This window comes from Malus domestica, chromosome 02 (assembly GCF_042453785.1).
Source record: "Malus domestica chromosome 02, GDT2T_hap1".
In the NCBI taxonomy this organism is placed as follows: domain Eukaryota; kingdom Viridiplantae; phylum Streptophyta; class Magnoliopsida; order Rosales; family Rosaceae; genus Malus; species Malus domestica.
Window position 1 is genome coordinate 31,334,839 of NC_091662.1, and position 20,472 is coordinate 31,355,310.

Below are 20,472 nucleotides of genomic sequence, written 5' to 3' on the forward strand. Positions count from 1 at the left end.
TTTCTTATCTTTTGGAGACATCTGTATAACCCCATCAGAGGGTAATAAAAAAAATAAAAAAATAAAAAATAAAACGGCAAGCCCAAAATAATAGGCTAGAATGTTATGGGCGAATGCCCATATGCTCAAAAGAGCCAGACCCTCTATTATCACCAACCAGGTGATCAAAAGTACGTCCAGTACTACAAAAAATTATTCGGCAGCCTGCTGCTATTATCACCAACCAGGTGATCAAAAGTACGTCCAGTACTCCAAAATTATTCGGCAACCTACCGCTATTATCACCAACCAGGTGATCAAAAGTACGACCAGTATTCCAAAATTATTCGGCAGCCTGCCGCCATTATCACCCACCAGGTGATCAAAAGTACGTCTAGTACTCTAAAATTATTCGGCAGCCTGCCGTTATTATCACCCACTAGGTGATCAAAAGTACGTCAAGTACTCCAAAATTATACATGAGTATCACTCATGTCAATCATACATAAACATTCATGAACATCACTCATGTCAATCATACATAAACATTCATGACCATCATTCATGACAACATTCATGAGCATCACTCATGTCAACATTCATGAGCATCACTCATGTCAACATCCATGAGCATCACTCATGTCAATCAAACATTCATGAACATCACTCATGTCAATCAGCTTCAAAAGTTTCATTTACAAAAGTTCCCGCTTCAAAGCTTCACTTGCAAAGCTTCACCTACAAAACTTTAGTGCAGGGTATACAAATACCGCATCCGAACAACTCCCACTTCGGCCCATACATGGATTAAATTTGAAGTCTCCAGCCAACAGCCTCTATTGACTGAAGACTTGTGGGGGACTACACTATGTACCATATATTGGGCTTCCACAACTGGGCCTCATGAAAAATCCTTGGGGGACTTAACCCATCACTTATGTATTGAGGAGCGAGCCCTTATTCTATAAAAGGGAATCCCTCACTTTCATTAGAGATCACCCATTATTCATGTACTAAGGAGCGAACTCTTATTCTATAAAAGGGACTCCCTTACCGTCATTAGATAGCATCGCCGCCTACTGAGCAACCGCCTCGCCGCGAGCATCAACTCTAGCCCATCATTTATGTATTGAGGAGCGAACCCTTATTCTATAAAAGGGATTCCATCACCATCATTAGAGAGCATCGCCGCCTGTTGAGCAACCGCCTCGCCGCGAGCATCAACTCTAGCCCATCATTTATGTATTGAGGAGCGAGCCCTTATTCTATAAAAGGGACTCCCTCACCATCATTAGAGAGCATAACCGCCTCGCCGCAAGCCGAGCCAAGCAAGGCAACATAAGCCACAAGCCGAGCAACCTCGCAACATGTGCTACATCTAGTTGAGCATCATTTCACATTGAGCACCGCCTCATATCAAGTATTCAGTTCTAGACGACATCTAGTTACTTCGGCCCACACATGGACTGAATTTCAAGTCTCCAACTAAAAGACTCTCTTGACTGAAGACTTGGGGAACTACTGTTTATACCATACTTAAGGCCTCCGTATTTAGATCTCGTATAAATACTCGGGGGACTCAAATGTAATTATGTAATAAATGAAGGGGCAAATATGTAAAATGGGAGGAGCCCTTAGCCTATAAAAGGGTCTCCTCACCCTCATAATCCTCAAGCTTCACTCTCATATTCACAGCTCTCTCACCCTCACAATCCTCTCACAAACAAAGAAATACAATATCAGTGTAGGCGTAGCCCAAACATTGGGGTGAACCACAATACATCTTGTGTTCTTTACTTTCTTACAGATTCACGGTCGAATTTACGTTGTTCTAAAACCCATCCAGTTTTGTGCATCAACATAGTCATCCATCATATATACTACAAATAACGTCATTTCGATAAAATATAGTATTCCAAAATATTTTCAGTAAGCATAATATCTCATAAAACGTTTCATAAAGCGTAATCATTAAAATCATGTTTTCACGTATGCATTTCTACTATTAAAACATGCATTTTAGAAGGGGTTCACTCACAGATACTCCGTCATCGAAGAGCCGTATAAAATGGGAATGACGGAATCGCTGCTAATAATTACACCTAAGCACATAAAGGGTCCAATTAATAAAACTAAACTTAAACGGTTGAATTTCGGAAAACAGACGTCATAAACGGGTTTAGGACATCGAAAAACATAAACAAGGACCTCAGGTACGGTCACACGCTGCGCCAGGCGCCCTCACGCTTTGCGGCAAGGTGATGGCTCTGGCGGCCACGCGCCACCGTGGGTCGTCGATGCCCCTATGGACGGTGGAGCGTGTGCTGTACACGCCAGTGCCGGTAGCCCTTCACACATTGTCTGGGGTCCGTTTTGGTTGGGTTTGGGCATGGGCTTGTAACTAGGCCGGGGCTTAAAGGGTTTTGGGCTTGAGGCTATCGGCCCGGAGACCCAAGCTTGATGGCCCAAGGGCCTGGGGTCCAAGGGTTTTTGTGAAATCCCATTCCTGGATTTTATTGTTATAATCTACGTATTTGTATTATTGAGATTTTATATTATTTTTCGAGAATTTATATTAATTTATTTGAATTTAGATTTCAATTAAACTAGTTACGAAGTTTGAAGTTTGGAAATTAATTATTTAAAATTCGTAGACCTTTGGAGGTCACAATTTATATTTTCAAATAGATCTCAAAACCACGAACGTATAGGCGAAAGCCATTTGCGAGTCCGGATTATAACGGTATAGTTAGAGACATTTGAAGTTGTTATACTAAACTATAGTTTTTAAATGAGATAAACCCTGACCATGTGGGAGTTTAAGGGAGCCAATTAGAAGTAATGAAGGGAGCCAATCAGGAAAGAAGAGGAAAAAGAAGGACCAATGAGAAAAAGGGAGAAAAAAAAAGGGTGATCTCCCTTCCAACCCGCGCGCACACCACTAACCCGGTTTCAACCCGACTTGATTTCGGCTTCCTTCTACCATTTTTTTCCGTTGAAACGCCACACCCACCACTTGCAACCTCTTCCACGATCTCCCATCTATCATCTCCGCCCAAGATTGTGGGTTTTTAGGTCCAAATTCGCAAGGAACATCACCGGAGTTCAAGGGAGGGTTTGATGGCAATCCACCATTTTTAAATGTAATCTCATTGATCTCCACCACCATTAGACTCCCCTTAAGCCTTGGAACAAAGCCCAATCAGTTTTAGGGGCGACGAAACATCGGAGTGGACGAATCGAAGCTCACCCATTCTAGGGTTTCCAACGGGTGCGAGCTAATTTGGGGTCTTTCCCAGCAAAATTGGACTTGGCCGCAGGTATAAAACTTACTCTACTTATTGAGATCTTCATTCTGTAAATTTTGGTAATTTAAAACAATAGTTGAATTTTTCCGGCAAGTCGGGGCGGCGGCCTGGAAAATGGGCCGACGATGTCCTTTTAAGTTCAAATAGATGCCTTGATTCATAATTGATATCCGTATGACGTAATTTGATTGTTTGGACTTAGTTTCATTACGATACCTTACTTGGTCAAAATATGAATCAACTATCTGACCGTTGGATCGTCACCAAACCTTAATGCGTGTTAGAACATAATATTTTTGGATCATAGAAACTTACGGATCGGGAATCCGACGTACGGATCTTCCCTAATTGGATTTCTAAGTTTGTAAAATAAATTGTTAACCGCCACTTAATTCTAGTAATCAGCGGAGATCTGACCGTCGGATCGCGATGGAATTTTAGTATATTGTTCTAGAAGCATAATGTGGACTTTGGGAAGTTATGGATCCGAAATCGATGTGCGGATCATCAAGATCAAATTACGTAGAGTTGTGGACCCTATCATTGACCGAGAGTTGATTTGTGGTCAACACGTCTCGAAACGTTATAAATAATAAAATTTGTACTACTGGACTAATTGAAGTCTAGTGGGTCTATATTAGTTAGATAGTGACTTGAATACATGAGATATGATTATTATCTTAATTTCTTATATTAGTATCATTTGTGAATATGAATTGGTCTTATCAGTATGATTCTATTAAAATGTGATTTTATATATTTAGCCATATACCTATGCTTATTAATTAGGATTTGGCTTGTGTACTGATGATGCTTGTGATATCTCTGTAATAATGTGATTGATAATTATGATGAATGTTATGACAATTATGGGATCTAAATATTGTTTGATAAATATTTGGATATGATGGCCAACTGAATACCTATTTGAACTTGACATTACTACTTAGCATGAGATGGAGATGAAAGTCAGGAGATGAGTTATGTACTTTATTAGATTTTTAGTAGAAATAGTAATTAAGGGAATTCCTTATGTTGTGCTCCATATGACTAGATGCTAGTTGATATGGGAAATCGACAGCATGTATGCATATAATTATGTATAATGTGTGATGATGAGATTGCATCATGTAGTAGTGGTACATGGATGATCCTGCTTGGTATATCCACGATAGGGGACCATACACATGCTAGGAGTGATCATGCTTGGTATATTCGCGATGGGTGATCACTACTTAGAGCTATATGATACAGTCTTGCTTGGTATATCTGCGATGGGGGACTGTTATGGGTGATCATGCTTGGTGTATCTGTGATGGGTGGTCACTACCTAGAGTTAGGATGTGGTCCTGCTTGGTATATCCGCGATGGGGGACCATATGTATTCAGGGGTGATCATGCTTGGTATATCCGCGATGGGTGATCACTGCCTGCACGATGAGATTATGCCTATGGTTCTTCTTGGTATATCTGCGATGGGGGACTATACGCATTCTAGAGGTGATGATGATTAGTTGTACTAGGTACATTTGATAGGCAATCATATTTAATTTGGTTCCGTTGAATGGTCCGGAACCCGAGGTTGTTGAATTTCGTGGAGTAGTCTAAAAACCCATTATTTGGAGAAGTAGGCTTGGCCTAACTGTGTCACTCTAGCCTTAGTTTTATATATTTATTTGTGCCAACGGTTTCAAGAATCTTGTGAATTGAGTTAGAAAAAATGTTGGACTTTTGAGTGACTCTTTCAGGATTTTCTATGATTCGATTATGATGTCATAAGGTATGAATTTAGAAGAAATGGGAATAATTGTTATTACTTTGATCAAATTAATTAATTAATGCGGCTAGAGAATGGTTTTGTGTTTCGTCGGTTCTTCAATATGATGTATGTTGTGAATTGCGATATCATGATGAGACATAATGATTTATATGTTGGATGGGAGAGAAATCATGTTTTCATGGGAGTTTGTTATATAGCATGAGTCCAGGAATTACATGTTGTCAGTTTATAATAAATAATTGAGGAATACTATGCTTTTTTGCTTGAACTTAGTGGAATAAACGTCTGATTTTGTGATAAGTGAACTACGAATGACTTGATCCCTATTGTGGGTATGTAGGCAGTCTAACGAGGAGGTTAGATGCAGCCATAAAGTAAACGAAAAATTACTTTGCAATTTGATTCTCGAGTTGTGATTTGCCAAATCCTGGAGATGGGGTATGTGAGGTATACGAGTATTTGGTGACGTTATATGTCGATCCTGGACGTATGTCGGGATCGGGGCTGGGATTTCGCTCGAAGGTTTTGGGGGTTCGCAGGACCTAGTTTTGGGTGCCCTCTGGATGCCCGGAGCTTCACAAAGACGAAGAGAGAGAGAGTTACACGATGGTGGTGATGGTGCTGACGATCGTCTAGGTTTGGGTATGGGTGAGGGCGTCTGAGTGTGGAGATCGGGATAGAGAAAGAGAGAGATAAGAGTGAGTGAGCTGAGAGTGATTGGGGAGAAAAGAGAAAATGAGAGATAAGGTTAAGGGCTGCCACGTGGCAGGCTGAGAGGGAAGGAGAATCTAAAAGGGAGGGTCCGAATTGGTTAAGGATGTGAGGGACTAAATTGTAAATTTAATAAACCTTTAGGGAAATTTTGAAATTTACAATAATTTGGGGGTGGGGTTTAACACTCACAAATCCAATTTGATAGGCACATTTATCTTTACACCCATTTTCAAAAGGTAAAACATCAAAATCAAAGCATATGTTTTCTTCAAGCCTAAGCAATCTTGTAATTCTTTATAAGCAAAAAGATATTGAGGGATTGAAAGAATTATTTGAGGAATGGGATCCATTTGCTTTAGTTTTGATATGAGGTTGGCAAATGGTTCTAAACATGGGTAACTCAGTCATGGCATGCATGAAGAAGCAGAATTGGTCTTCGCAAGTGCCTGTAAGAAGACTAAAGGGTCTTTCATGAAGGCTCGGGAAATGCTCATGGCTCACGCCTTGAACACCTGTAAGGTGGATTTGGCTGTTAGCAAACTGGGAGCTGCTATTTTGGAAAGCAAGAACGAGGAATTGCATCCATCCCTAGATACCATAATTGCATTTCTCAAGTATTTTGAGGATGAGAAAGATGTTGATGGTGCTGAGAATTTTTGTGAGATTCTGAAGCGTCTAGGTTGTCTCAGTTGCAATGAGTATTATTTGCTGCTTAGGACTTACGTAGCTGCAGGAAAATCAGATCTTGAGATGTTTCAATGATGGGACATCGACTGAGTTTTTTCTTTGAGTTCATAAAATAATTAAAAATAAAATGATCGAAATCTTCAAAATCACTATTTATTGGTCAAAAAGAGCTTATTTTCTCTACGAGAGCTTATTAGGATTTTAGCCAGAATATGATGCAAGAGAAAGATTGCACAATAGTAAGGTTTGATTATTGGATGAGGGTTTATTGATACATTTTAGTTTTCTTGTTAATTTTATCTTATACTTTATGGTAATTGTGCCATAGGATAAAAAAGACAATTCACATTTAAAATTTAAGTTAGATGTAGAAAGATGTTATATGAGTTTAAATAAAATTTGTAATTGGTTTATTAAGATCGTGTATGCTCGTCATACGTTTCATCATTTGCAACATATTATTTCATCCAAGGTTATGGTGGTGCGCAAAAGTTAAAAGAAAATGTTGGAGATGGTTTTTATTGGTTGGACAAGTTTCGATGTTGGTTGACTGAGCAAGCTGACTAGATGAGCTCAACACGAAATGGAAAGTTGAGAATAATTGAGTGCAGTTAAAAGGAAGGCTGCAAGTCCGTCTGCTTCCGGTTGCTGTCACACTAACACCGGTGACTCGCTGAATCGCAGACGATGGCCAACAAAATAGAGGGGTTGAGCTTTGAGCAACGGCAAGGGAAACAAAGGGTTAGGGTGGCCAGGGTTTGGCGGAACAACGACGGATGCCATTCCATCGTCGAATGGAACGTCGGCATCAGCCTCCTCTCCGATTGCGTCAATGCCTATACCCGCGGCGACAACTCTGATCTCGTCACTACCGATACCATGAAGAACACTGTAAGTAATAAGCCTCTCTCTCTCTCATCGAATCAAATCAACAATCCACATGATCATCATTTCCATCCACTCTTATATTATTAGAGATTATGATTATGATCATAGATTATGATTAGTAAAATGATACCTTCTTATCTAGATTGATAAATTATTTGTTACTTTTCAAATATATATAAAATATATTCACACACACTTTTTTACCATACACACTCTGTTAATTTTTGTTCTTTAAACTCTTCAATTCATTTGATCCGACGAGAGGGGTGTGTGGATAGCACCACCCTTAGTAATATGATATCGTCTTATCTATGCTTGTCCATGGACGAATGGATGAAACTGCTGTGCAACATATCAACTCTAATGAACTATTGCTAATTGATTACTCCTAAGGCTTATATAGGAGCTGATCATGATTTTCAGCACCAAATGGCAAAAATATCGGTTGAAACTGCGGGCGAAGAAATTGGTTCCTCAGTTCAATTGATAAAAATAAAAGACGCATAAAGGAAAAGAATGTAGGAGTGATTAAAGAACTTAGCAACTAACGTGACTGCTTATGGACTCAAGTTCCAGTTAACACAATGATTAACGAAATACAATGTCCTACTGACACAAAAGAAAAAAATGTATGTAGACAATTAGACATCTATGTTTGTTAGCTTTCCCAGTACTGGAAATCTGCTATGTTTCCATCATTTAGATTGCTATTCGCCTTTGGGATTTAACCTAGTTGCAACACAGGTATATGTAAAGGCAAAGGAATGTAAAGAAGAACTTTCAGTGGAGGAATTTGCAGTTCGACTTGCAAAGCACTTCACATCGCTTTACCAGCAGGTAAATACTATGTAATTTAAGCATTTTTTTTTTATTAAATTTCATTAGTTAATCCGATATTGTAGACTTAAAGGAAAAATGGTTGATACTTTTACTACTGTCGCTGCTGAAACGATGGCTGTAGTTGTTATTCTTGGTTGGCTTCCTGGTCTTTGTTTTCTCATATAACTGGTCTTCCTTTGGTTAGAGGTGCATCTTCTTCTAATGGTTTACAGTGTATATGTCATTATCAATAATTGGTGGTACTCACAGGTTCCTCTAATGGGTTAGTTATGAAATTAGTCTTTTCTGGTCACTTTAACTAGTCATGCTTTCATCTGGACATCTTAATATGTATTCCCTATCCCTGAAGGCATGATTCATGGAAATGAATTAATATTTCATTTATAGAAGTTTGTTTCTTTTAAGTTTGATTGGTTGTCTGAAGTTTGGACTTTTTTTGGCTCTCTCTCTCCCTCTCAAGTGTGAACATGAACACCCGCCCTCTTTCCCATACACAGAGTTTCACACTTTGAATACTGCCTTGTTGGAACTGCAGCAACTTCTTCTGGCCTTGTTTTATGCTTTTAGTATTTGCATAATCCAGAAAGAAAGCTGTCATTTTGAAATATAAAAACAAACTAAAAAAGGAGAAAGCTTTCTTCCCTGCAACATTTAGTATTAGTTATAGTAGTCTCCCTGAGAGAGACTTCGATAGAGATAGGTGAAGATTATTTGCATTAGAAATGTGTGTCTGCTCAAGCCTCCAATCTTTATTTCCAATTTCAAAGCAAGGTCTGGCTATTTATTGCATTATACATGTTAGGTGTTGAAAGATATGATATTTTGTTTCCACTTTAGCTCCATTTTTCCCACGGTTCCCGTTACGCCTTCAACTCTTATGATGCTAAATTTTCACGAACACTTCTTTTCAATAAAAAGAAATTTAATGATACTTCTTTACTACTTTTTTTTTTCTTGGGAAGCCTTGTTGGAGTATTGGTATGATGAGGAGTATTTTGGCACAAACTTCCTATGCCTACTGTTTAGACAGTATTCACATTTTTATCTTGCTTTTCATTTAAAGATCTTTCAAGTTGGCATCTCATGTTTTTGTTTTCTTGTAATATTTGTTGTTTGTAATAATTCATAGTTAGTGAAAAAATCCAGTTGTTCTTATTTCTGTAGGTCACTACTGCCATAGTAAAGATTGTGGAGAAGCCATGGGAGCGTGCATATGTAGATGGTCAACCCCACGAACATGGTTAGTCTATCTTCTGTCTTGCATAGGAAGGGCAAAGCTATAAAGTAACTGTATGTGATATCGACTATCTAGTGAAGACTTTATGATGCAGGGCAGTCCCAATAAGCTGCTCTCCAGTGGATAAAATAGGGCCAATATGAGCGGATTCCAAATAAATATCAGAAAATAGAGAGATAGAAGCAACAGAATCGAAGTAGCAAGGAAGATTTGAGTTCTAGGGACATTCCCATGAGAAACTCTTAAATCTGAAACTGGAATACATTCGATAAGAAACTGAGTACACGAGTCTCTTAATAGCCTATCTATACTAGAGTACATCTGCCTAGAAACCGTAATCCTTCTTTATTAAGAAATCTCATCCAACTAGTACTTACCTAATTAATCCAACTCCTATTAAGATTACTTAATAAAACCTATTAGATTTACATCAGACACATAGGGAAACATGAAAAATAATAAAGAACTAAACTAGCCAAATTAACTAGAACCGTAGCCTAATTCCTCAGTTGACCCAAGCAATCTTGAAATCTTTCTGGATGCTCCCCCATCACTTTAGAACCAGAAAACTTGGGAATTTAATTCACCATATTTCACATGATTATTTGCATTTAGCAATTTTCACCTATTTGCTCGATGTTGTTCCGTCATTCTATTGTATACTAAGATTGTTTATTAGCTGAGAGTCACCTCAACTTGGAAACTAAACAGCAATAAGTTTCGGGATTAATTTGTTGTCTAGTTGCTTGTAGAGATGACATATTGGATGGCATCTCCATTCTTGTTGCCTTAAACTTAAATCTTGTTAGGTTACCATTTGTTCTTATCAAAATGTTGAGTAGAAGTCCTTATATTACATATATTCTGAAAATATTTCCAAGCATATTGATTTGCAATGTGGAAACATCTATTCGTTTAATTTCTTTTCTTTTTAATTTTCTCCATCACCGTCTTTGTAAAGGTTTCAAATTGGGATCTGAGAAGCATACAACAGAGGTAATTTTTGAGAAATCTGGTGCACTTAGGCTGACTTCTGGTATTGAAGGACTATCTCTGCTAAAGACAACAAAGGTAATCTTATCCAATCAAATTTATATCAAGGTTTTCAAAGTTGAACGCGTCATGTGTCAATGGATATCAATGTCATAATCAATGCCTTTGCGCATAACAAGAAATCACCAATTGTAATTGCTCTTTTGTTTTTGAGAAGAAACCAAAATTTTATTAAAAAGAATGTCATGTGCACAATTATGGACAAGGAATCCACTCTCAATTTAGTGCAGCAAAGAACAAAACTCTCTTATTTGCCTCAACTTTTTGTTTAGGTTAAAAATCAGACATCTAAATTAAACCCACAATACATAAATCACTGAAGCTCAGTCTAGCAGCACTGACGACTTGGAGACTCCTTGAACTCTACTGTGAGTGAACCCCAAAGGGGGGAGACCAAAAACTAACTCAATCCAAAATTTCATCTACCCTGAATAATCCCAAAAACTCAATCTATTTAACTCCATCCAGATGATCTGGAAAACTGCCATGGCCCTTCTACGTGTAAGAGTTTTTACAATATTGTCTATTTTTCCAAGACTTTAAGCTGCATAAGAACCTCGTAACATCCGTATGGGGTCACCTAACTTGAATGAGTTTCCTTCAACAATTTCTACCAGATATCGTAAACGGACATTTAAGAAAAAGATGACTGACAGTTCCATCCCCAGCCTTTAAAGAATACACGATTGAGGGCAAAGATGCTTATACAGCCTTCTTTGAATCTGATTACAAGTATTAACTTTCCCTTTAGCCATAAAAAATGCAAGCACTTGAATCTTAATAGGAATCTTTGCCTTCCAAATTGGATAAAAAGGAAGTGGACCCACTCTCTCCCCCTGTTATCCCCCATTGATGGTAAATGTCTCTTGAACATTTATTCCAGCCCCTAACACCCCCCTTGAAGGAAATAGATCAGACCTCGAGCTTTGCTGACATGAAGGCAAACTTTTCCGACTAGTCGTTGAGATTCCTTATTCAAGTCTTAACTGTAAGGAAACACAGATGCATCTTAAAATCTTGAAGCTTCTTGATGCCCTTGCTGGAGAGTGATAAAATCTGGAAACATAACTTCCAATGCATCAACATCCAGCTACTTATGAGTTATCAAAATTTACTGTTTCGTGGTTTCTGACTAACATGGTATCATCTGCATGTGGTTGTATTATCACACTCATCCATTACCAATTTACTGAACAAAGAAAGGAGACAGAAAAGGTATTGCATTGCAGACATTACAAGCCGATGTAATTTGAGAAGACTTTTAACTGCTATTTGCATATTAGCATGCATGTATGTTCATTTTTCTCTTGCTGAGTTTGTTGGTTGATACTGATGATTTTTTGTTTGGATTCTGCCTGAGCAGTCAGGTTTTGAGGGGTTTATTAGGGACAAATACACAGCTCTTCCTGACACACGAGAGAGGATACTGGCTACAGAAATCACTGCATCATGGAAGTATGCATGTTTTCATTTGGTGGCGTGATATAATGCTTGTTGAGTGGTTTTCTAATACTTTGGTTTTCCTCAAGGTTTCTTCTGTATTATAGTCTTCAGTGGGTGGGTACATTGAGTCCAAAGTTAATTTCCACAAGTGTTTGGAGAATACAAATCTACTTTACTGAGATAAATTGCATGCAGGTACCAATATGAATCTATTTTTAGCATCCCTCAAAAGCCGCTGTACTTCACTGAAAGATACCTGAATGTGAAAAAAGCTCTCGCTGACACTTTCTATGGTCCTCCAAAGGAAGGAGTGTATAGCCCGTCCGTCCAAAGCACTCTGTTTCACATGGCAAAGACTGTTCTCAAGGGGTATTTCTCTGTCAGCGCACAAACATGCATATGCTTACCTGTATGACATCTATCTGTTTTTCTATTTTGCATTTTGTCAAATAAAATACTTTTTCATGTTCATGGTTACAGGTTTCCTGACATAGCAGCAGTACAACTGAAAATGCCAAATATCCATTTCTTACCTGTTAATCTATCTAACACGGATAATACTATTGTGAAGGTAAGACTTATACAAGTTTTTGCATACAAAATCTATATACTTATTTACCAACAGATTGAATTTCTGTACAGTTTATTTTGATTTGGTTTCATAATTTGTGTGATATGAAAGAAAGGTAGTTGGATGAGTATCTGGCCTTTTAGTTTGTACTTTCTTAAAAAGATGAAGGATCTGAGAGGGTTTCTAAAACTAAAACTAATACTAATCTTCAGTGGTTCTCATCCGTATATATATATAGTATTTGAAGAGAATAAATTGATTTCTAGCCAGTCTGGCTTATTACTCAGCAACTTTCCCAAACCAATATTTTCCTGCTATTCTGCTTAGAGCCATGTTGCTTTTTAGCTCACATCCCATGTTTCCTCGCAAAGTAGTTCTCCACTGCGGCGTGCAGTATAGTTTGCCTTCCTGGTTTCCTCAGCCCTCACCCTTCATAGCCTGTTTAAAGTCTAGTATGCTGGTGGTCTCCGCTTTGTCCATTAGTTCTGTGACACTGTTTGAAAACTGCTGTTTCTTTCACCATACTGGGATCGGTATTTCCTGTGCTTTACAGGTCCAATTCACATTTAGATCACGTAGGAAATAGGTTATTCATACAATGGCTAATATTCTTATGTCAAAGTTGTAATTTAAAATTGCAAATATTCTGTTAGGCATAGACTTTGTAGGAAACTAAATGTCTAGACTTCATCATTCGAATAATTTGCAAGTTGATAAAACCCAGTCAGTTATTGTATACAATATACATGTGTTTTAGAGGTCATGACAACAACAACAACCACCAAGGCTTATCCCGTTAAGTGGCGTCGGTTGTATAAATCCTAGAACGTCATTGCTCTTGGTTTTGCACTAAGTCTTCTGTTAGCTCCAAGTACTCCATATCTTTTCTTATAGCCTCTTTCAAAGTCTACCTAAGTCTTCCTCTACCCCTTTTGCCATGAACCTCCATCTCATAGTTGCATCTTCTAACTAGAACCATCTTAACCGGAGCAACTGTAGGTCATGACAGTGACGCATCTTTGAAATAAGGGATTAAGTTTACTGAGATGTGTGAAACCAAATCCTTGGTATAACGAAAACATAGAGATGCCAATGGAAGATTTTCAATTGCATGTGAATTTTTATGGTGAGGTCAATCTGTTATTTTATTCTTTCTTTTCTTGGGGTATTAGCTAATGCTGTGTTATCCTTTGACTTTGAACTTTTCCTTATCCTTTTCCGCTGTTTGCAGTTTGAGGACGATGTTTATCTCCCAACAGATGAACCACACGGATCAATCGAAGCTACTCTAAGCCGTTTCTGGTCAAAGATGTAGTGCTGCTCGCCATTTTTATGCATTTGTAATTGATAAAAAAAAATAGGCCGCATGCAGCTGCTTCATGTTAATTTATACTTTACTATGTATTATCATGATTTCCAAACTTTCATACGTTAAGTATTTTTTATCCCAGTGCCATTACCGAAAATGAGGATTTTGAGAGACTTTCATAATAGGCTTTCCGTCATAATTTATATTAACATGTGTGGCGTCCACGTAGATAATGACTGATAAGGATTATCCTATAATGTATTTTAACAATCTAACCGTTTATCTTTTAGTCTAAAATAGCAAAATCTGAAGCTATATAACCGGTGGATTAAACGGTAGTCGTTTTAGCATTTCTTTGTAAAACAGTATTAGTTCATTTTCTTCACAGTAAATAAATATTTTAATGATTTTAAGTTAGGTATATTAATTGAATATAGACGGTTTGGATCCCTGAAATAAGTTAACAAGAATTGAAATATGAAAGGGAAAGGCAACCAGTAGAACATAAACGAAAGAAGGGAAATAAAGAAACAAGAAGGTAGCTTTAGCTAGGAACGTGGGTGGGTTTGGTTTTGTTAATTTATTCATGTGTATGTCATATGATATGTGGCTTCAATTTATTATTGCCCAATTCACACACTTGCCTTTTCTTAATCTCCTTTAATTTGGTCTATAATAAACAGTGCTAATTTGCTACCATTAATCCTCTCCTCCCTTCCAATCAGTGGTGGATCCAGGCAATAATGTTTGAGGGGTCATTAAGGATAGCGCGCGCAGCGCGAAATTTTTTTTAACAGAAACGGCATGCATATCGTCATTTCATCAGGTCTTGGTAGGATAGCGCGACCAGCTACTCCAAAATCCTTGTTCAAAATCCTACATTCCAGCTCTACGTCTGCAAAGAACAATAAAAAAATAAAATAAAAAGCAGAGCCTTTCGGTTCCACTAGCAAAGGCACAAAAATAAGGCTCTGTGCAAAATAAGGTCGAAAGGACACGCTTGGTATTTTTGTTTTTGTTCAGACCTGCCCAGGACACGCTGGGCTTTTTTTTTTTGTTTAAACCTGGCCCAAAACGACGTCGTTTTGGCTAGGTCATTTAAAAAAATTTCCTGGGCCAAAACGACGTCGTTTCGCCCAGGTTTTTTTTTAAAACAAATTGGCGCCACAGCGCCTTCGTCTTCTTCATCCAACCTGCCCAGACCGACGACCTTTCGTCGAACAGTTGGTGTGCAGCGAACGGGGTCGCACCACCAGTCCAAGGGGTCTCTAAGGTTGCTTCCATGGCTTCCAAGGGGTCGCGCGACCCCAATGACCCCACTGTGGATCCGCCACTGCTTCCAATTAACATATCTCTCTGACCCCAACTTTAATTAGGTTATGGAGTCCAAAGAAGCAACTTTCTCTTCTCATTCTCCTTCCCTCTCCCCAACCCCAACCACCAGGTAAAAGATAATATACTTTTCCTCTTCTCTTGCATTATAAAACAGTACGTAGTTGATTTATTTATTTATTTTCAATTTACGTCACACTATGTATATCTGAGCTTAATTAAGTTGGCTAGAGCAGTATACTTCCTTTCTCTTCATGCCGTAGTTTAGATAAATTTATTACTCGGTTTCATTACCTTCGTTTTGGTCCCTAACCTAAACCATTCAGGTTAGGTTTAAGTTACGTCTTATTAGTTCACCTTTTCTTTTCTTCTCTTCCTTTATGCATTTAGGTTTGGTCCCTAACCATCAGGTCCATCACTGTATATTTAAGCTTTAAATTTTGGTATATGCATGCATGGGGTCTGTTGAAAACTGAAATAGAAAGGAACGAACTTATCCGGAATATGAAGAAGCTTTAAGTGGTGAATGATTCTTGGGATGAGTTGTAAATTAAGTCGCTCTTTTTAAGATGTTTCGCGGCTCTGCCCAAAGTGTGCAAGCATTTCACAAATATCACATCGTTCCCAGGATAAAAAAGCTCGGAACCTTCTTTTTCTGATAAGTTCTTTCTTGCACAATGAAAGAACTTTCAAACTCACACCCTTTCTATATGTTGCTTTAGAACTCAATTTTAAGAAAAATATATACGCTAATGTTTCTCTATACTTTCTTCGATACAGGGAATCTAGATATATATATATATATATATATATATATATATATATATATATGCAAAAAGATAAAGTATACGTTGCAAGTTTGACAAAATCAAGGACTTGAAAATCTTAAAGAATCAAAACAGACGAAATCAAAAAAGTAAATATTCAAAACGAAACAAAAGAATGAATGGGACATGATCATCTTCTCTATCCAGAGAAGGAATTCCATCCAATTATTTAATGTGAGAAGCTTTCTCACGTTTCAAAGTTAGTGAAGGAGATTACTCCTTATCAAAAGATAAGGTTAAAAATCAATTTAGGTTATATACATTTAATGGTTGTAATAAACCAAAATATAAAAACTACAACCGACAACATAGCAATTAAAATATTTAAATAAAAACATACTTACTCCAACAGGGTCATCCAATATCATTGGTGCTGTTTAATTTTTCATCGCTTTGTTGTAAAATTTTGATGGCGGTGGATCGACATCGGAGAAGATGGTGGTCGGAGGACACGGTCGCGATAGTGACCGGAGCAAACAAAGGAATAGGGTTTGCAGTTGTGAAGAGGATGGCGGAGTTGGGAGTGACGGTGATATTAACAGCCAGAGACAAGGAAAGGGGTTGCAAGGCTGTTGCGGCACTCAGAGCTCAAGGTCTTCATAATGTAACCTTCTCTTGCCTTGATGTCTCCGATCCTTCTTCTATCAAATCTTTCACTTCATGGTTCAAAAAAAGCTATGCAGTACTGGATATTCTTGTAAGCTTTTTCTATTTCCATTTAACAATATAGATGTAAGTTATTGTTTGTAGCGTAATGAAATTATTCTTATATATTGTTATTCATTTTTTGGCTCCTTACCTTCACGTTAAATAGCGTTACAACATGAAATTATCTTTACTTTCACGTTAAATGGTGTTACAAAATAAAATTAATATCCCACGCCTAAATTATAAAATTCATGGGAAGGTTACACTATAATTGCCAAAATTTAATTACAGTTCAAAGTTATATAATAACGTTGTTATTACTATAACAAAGGCGATTTCTACATTATAGTCATGATGCATTGTCATCATGGTATGTTAAGCGTGAACGTGATTACATTACATGTTCCAAAATGTGATCCGTTCTACATAATCGATTTGTGGGTGTATATCTTCGATATTTATCTGTTAGGTGAATTTGATGAGGGACAGAAAAGTTCGGTGGAGATATATTCACGTTTATAGAGAACAATCATGTCAAAGTGGATCAAATCTTCATGACTATCTAATTAGTCGATCAATCAAGCAATTTCGAACAGTACAATTTTTAAAACTAGTCAATCAATCAGACCAATAATATCTGGAAATTTCAAACTGTAATTAGGAACTTTTAGTGGATATTAATTTTTTTTTTAATACAAAGGATATTACTATGCTAAGCTACAGTTGAAAAAGGGTGACGGCTTTGAATTCAGAACATGGTGTTTTACATTTTAGTTATGGTTAAATTGTACGTTGATAACTTGGTACATATGTATAATTTTACGTACTTTTTATATCGATTATAAATTTGGATAAATGAAGGTGAACAATGCAGCTGTGTCTTTTAATGATATCAATGAAAACTCGGTGGAACATGCCGAGATAGTGATGAAAACCAACTTCTATGGACCTAAGTTACTAACTGATGCCCTCTTGCCCATGTTCCATCATAGCACCTCCTCCGTTGGTCGGATACTTAACGTTAGCTCCAGACTCGGCTCACTAAATGTAAGCGATCAAAAAATTAAACCTGCTCAATATATTAAGCTCATGAAACAACGCATGCATGCATTAATCCTCGATCATCAATCTCTCAAAATATTTTTGCAGAAGCTAAGAAACCCTAGCACAAAACGAGTTCTAGAAAGCGAAACACTGTCGGAAAATGATATCGAGGGGGTGGTTAGTTTGTTTCTTGAAGACGTCAAGAGCGGCAGATGGAAGAGCCAAGGGTGGCCTAAAGTATGGACCGACTATGCTGTGTCAAAGCTTGCACTCAATTCATACACAAGAGTTTTGGCCAAGCGATATGAGGGGAGGGGTCTGAGTGTGAATAGCTTCTGTCCCGGCTTCACGCAGACATCTATGACTCGTTGTAAGGGCGACCACACAGCCGATGATGCCGCTAGTGTTGGCGCAAGGCTGGCATTGCTTCCTCCTGAGGAGATTCCAACGGGGAAATTTTTTTTGTGGGTTAGTACTAGTGGTAATGTCATACCCTCTAAATTGTAGCTACTCTCTATGAGACATTACTTATTGAGGCATTTAGATTTAGATGCCATATCTATTTTATCATATTAGTGTTGGAAAATATTAGTATTTTAGATTTTGGGTTCCTTGTGAGTTTAAGGTTTGGCTTCAGCCCGTTCGAGTTAGGATTTCGTTTACTTATGTATTAGGGATTAGGTCATAATAAATACATGTTATTTGTTATTTAGTTGATATAAGTCACTCACAATACAGTCCCTTTAGATTATATAGCCGTTTGGGCTAATTTGTAATGTTTTCTTTCGTTTCTGTTAATAAAGTAATATTCATAATTTGTAACTTATTTATTCCTTTGCGTGTTCTCTGATTTTTAACTTTTAGCTTTTGGACTTTTCATCAACTAACAAAAATGTTAGTCAAATACACATGTTCATCCCAAAAGCTAGAAAATGAAAGACTATCCGAAAAGGATATCGAGCATTGTCGTCGATAAACTGTAGTTTTGCTATTTCGATGGTTTATCGACAATATGCACTGTGTTTTCATGGCCATGAAGCTTTAGAATGTTGACGCAGTGGGAAGGGGTCGAGGAATGGGTGTTCTTATTCGGAATTAAGCTGAAGAACTTTGTGGGGCAGTGGCGTTGCAAGCCCCTGCAGTCATCTCGCGCGGTTCTTGCGACTCTACTCCATACCATCAAGACTGGGCTGGGATTCGTGGTGGACGCCATCTGTTTGGTGTTCGAGGTGGAAACAAACTCGCTGCGTGTGGAAGCTGGTATGCATTAGAAAGCTTATATGTCGAGGCAATAAAGAGCATCATGAGAGGACGTGTGGTTATTGTGCAATACATCCCAAAAGAGGCTAACAAACATGGCTCGTTGTCTCGCCCGTCATAGTCTTTGGGTCCGGGGTTTGTCATTTTTGGGTTGATGAGGACCCTATGTGGCTTATGAATTGTATCAACAATTGAGGGCTCGATTGAAAGTTCATTTAAAATGATTGGTGTTTTGATGAAAGTGTTTTTTATACCAATCTTTAGTAAAAGGGCAAATGAATCTTGGAAAACTCTTGAACTGCTTCCTACAAGAGCACATAACTAGTACTTCTTTCAAAACGCACTTCAAAAATGTACTTCAAGTGTTTTTGGATCCCGAACACACTTTCACCAAAAACTCTTTCAATTATTTTAAAAGTACTACCAAATGAGTCATGAGTAGCGTTGTAATTTTTGACATGTGGGAGCTCTCTTTTTTTTTGTTGCAGGGCTTTTTCCCACGTGATTTTACTCGAGAGAAGTTTTTTTTTCATGCATGCTCGTTCTCTATATGTTTTGGTTGATTTAATGAAATTCTCTCGTAACCTTAGGAAGCAATAATGTTAAGTCATATCACATTTTTATATGACATTATATAGAAAATAATGTGTAATCAGAGGCGAAAGCTTAGAAAGCTTGAACTATAAAACAAATCTTCTTTTTTTCATTTTATTCAAAGCTTAAAGGGTTGATGAACCAAAAACTTACTACGGTCTATTAGTACTCTTCATCACTTGGAAGTGAAATGTCTTTAATTCAAATTTCGTGGATGGCGAATTCGATACCAAATTAGGCTGCCTATTGTGTGACTTAGCCGAATTCCCCTTCTCTTCAATGTAAAAATATCGAAGTACTAAAAAAAAAAAATATATATATATATATATAGAATGAGAGAAGACGAGTATCACCCTTGAAGCAAATAAGAGAAAATGGTCACCCAAAGTGATGGCCTTCATTCTCTTTCCCTCAAACTAAAAAAACCCTTAAAATTGTTGAAGCTGTATATAGGGCTCACAGGTCACACCTTCATCCTTCAATTTGGTGTCTCATTGGGCCCTTTTAATTTGTCATACAACTTAAATTAAAGTGTCCAATGGGCTATAGACCAATGAGCCATGAAACCTCAAACTATCCTCAGGCCCATTTAGATTTTTTTTCGCTTGATTAATTAATCTTAAGCCTAATCTCTACTAATTAATAAAACATTTATTGTCAACTAAAACCCTATAAAATTACTAGTTTAACCCTCTAATTAAAACAAAACATGAATAAAAAATATGGGGTAGAAATGTAATTTCACACAACCAAATTTTGTTGTTTTTTTTCAAAGCCTCACCTACCTGTAATCTTAACATATCTCTAATTAAAAAAATAAAAATAAAATAAACAAATAAATAAAAAGTTCCCACCCCCACATTCTCTATCACTCTCTTCCTCTCTCCTTCTATTTCAAAAATAAAAAAAATAAAAAAATTTCTCACACACTTTGTGTATGCCCATATGCTAGTAAGTA

At 37.5% G+C, this 20,472-nt stretch overlaps 2 protein-coding genes across 2 annotated transcripts; both read left to right on the plus strand.

Moving 5' to 3' along the window:
• Window positions 1-6,918: 6,918 nt before the first annotated feature.
• LOC103418481 (uricase-2 isozyme 1-like) lies at window positions 6,919-13,966 on the plus strand. Its single transcript, XM_008356604.3, has 8 exons — window positions 6,919-7,359; window positions 8,101-8,193; window positions 9,361-9,436; window positions 10,395-10,504; window positions 11,850-11,941; window positions 12,125-12,298; window positions 12,410-12,500; window positions 13,732-13,966. Exons 1-8 carry the CDS (start codon window positions 7,156-7,158, stop codon window positions 13,813-13,815), a joined length of 924 nt encoding a protein of 307 aa, XP_008354826.2. The 5' UTR covers window positions 6,919-7,155; the 3' UTR covers window positions 13,816-13,966.
• Window positions 13,967-15,146: 1,180 nt separating this feature from the next.
• LOC103418483 ((+)-neomenthol dehydrogenase-like) lies at window positions 15,147-18,486 on the plus strand. The gene is made up of 4 exons (XM_029094822.2): window positions 15,147-15,253; window positions 16,404-16,665; window positions 17,478-17,663; window positions 17,766-18,486. Exons 1-4 carry the CDS (start codon window positions 15,189-15,191, stop codon window positions 18,165-18,167), a joined length of 915 nt encoding a protein of 304 aa, XP_028950655.2. The 5' UTR covers window positions 15,147-15,188; the 3' UTR covers window positions 18,168-18,486.
• Window positions 18,487-20,472: the final 1,986 nt, after the last annotated feature.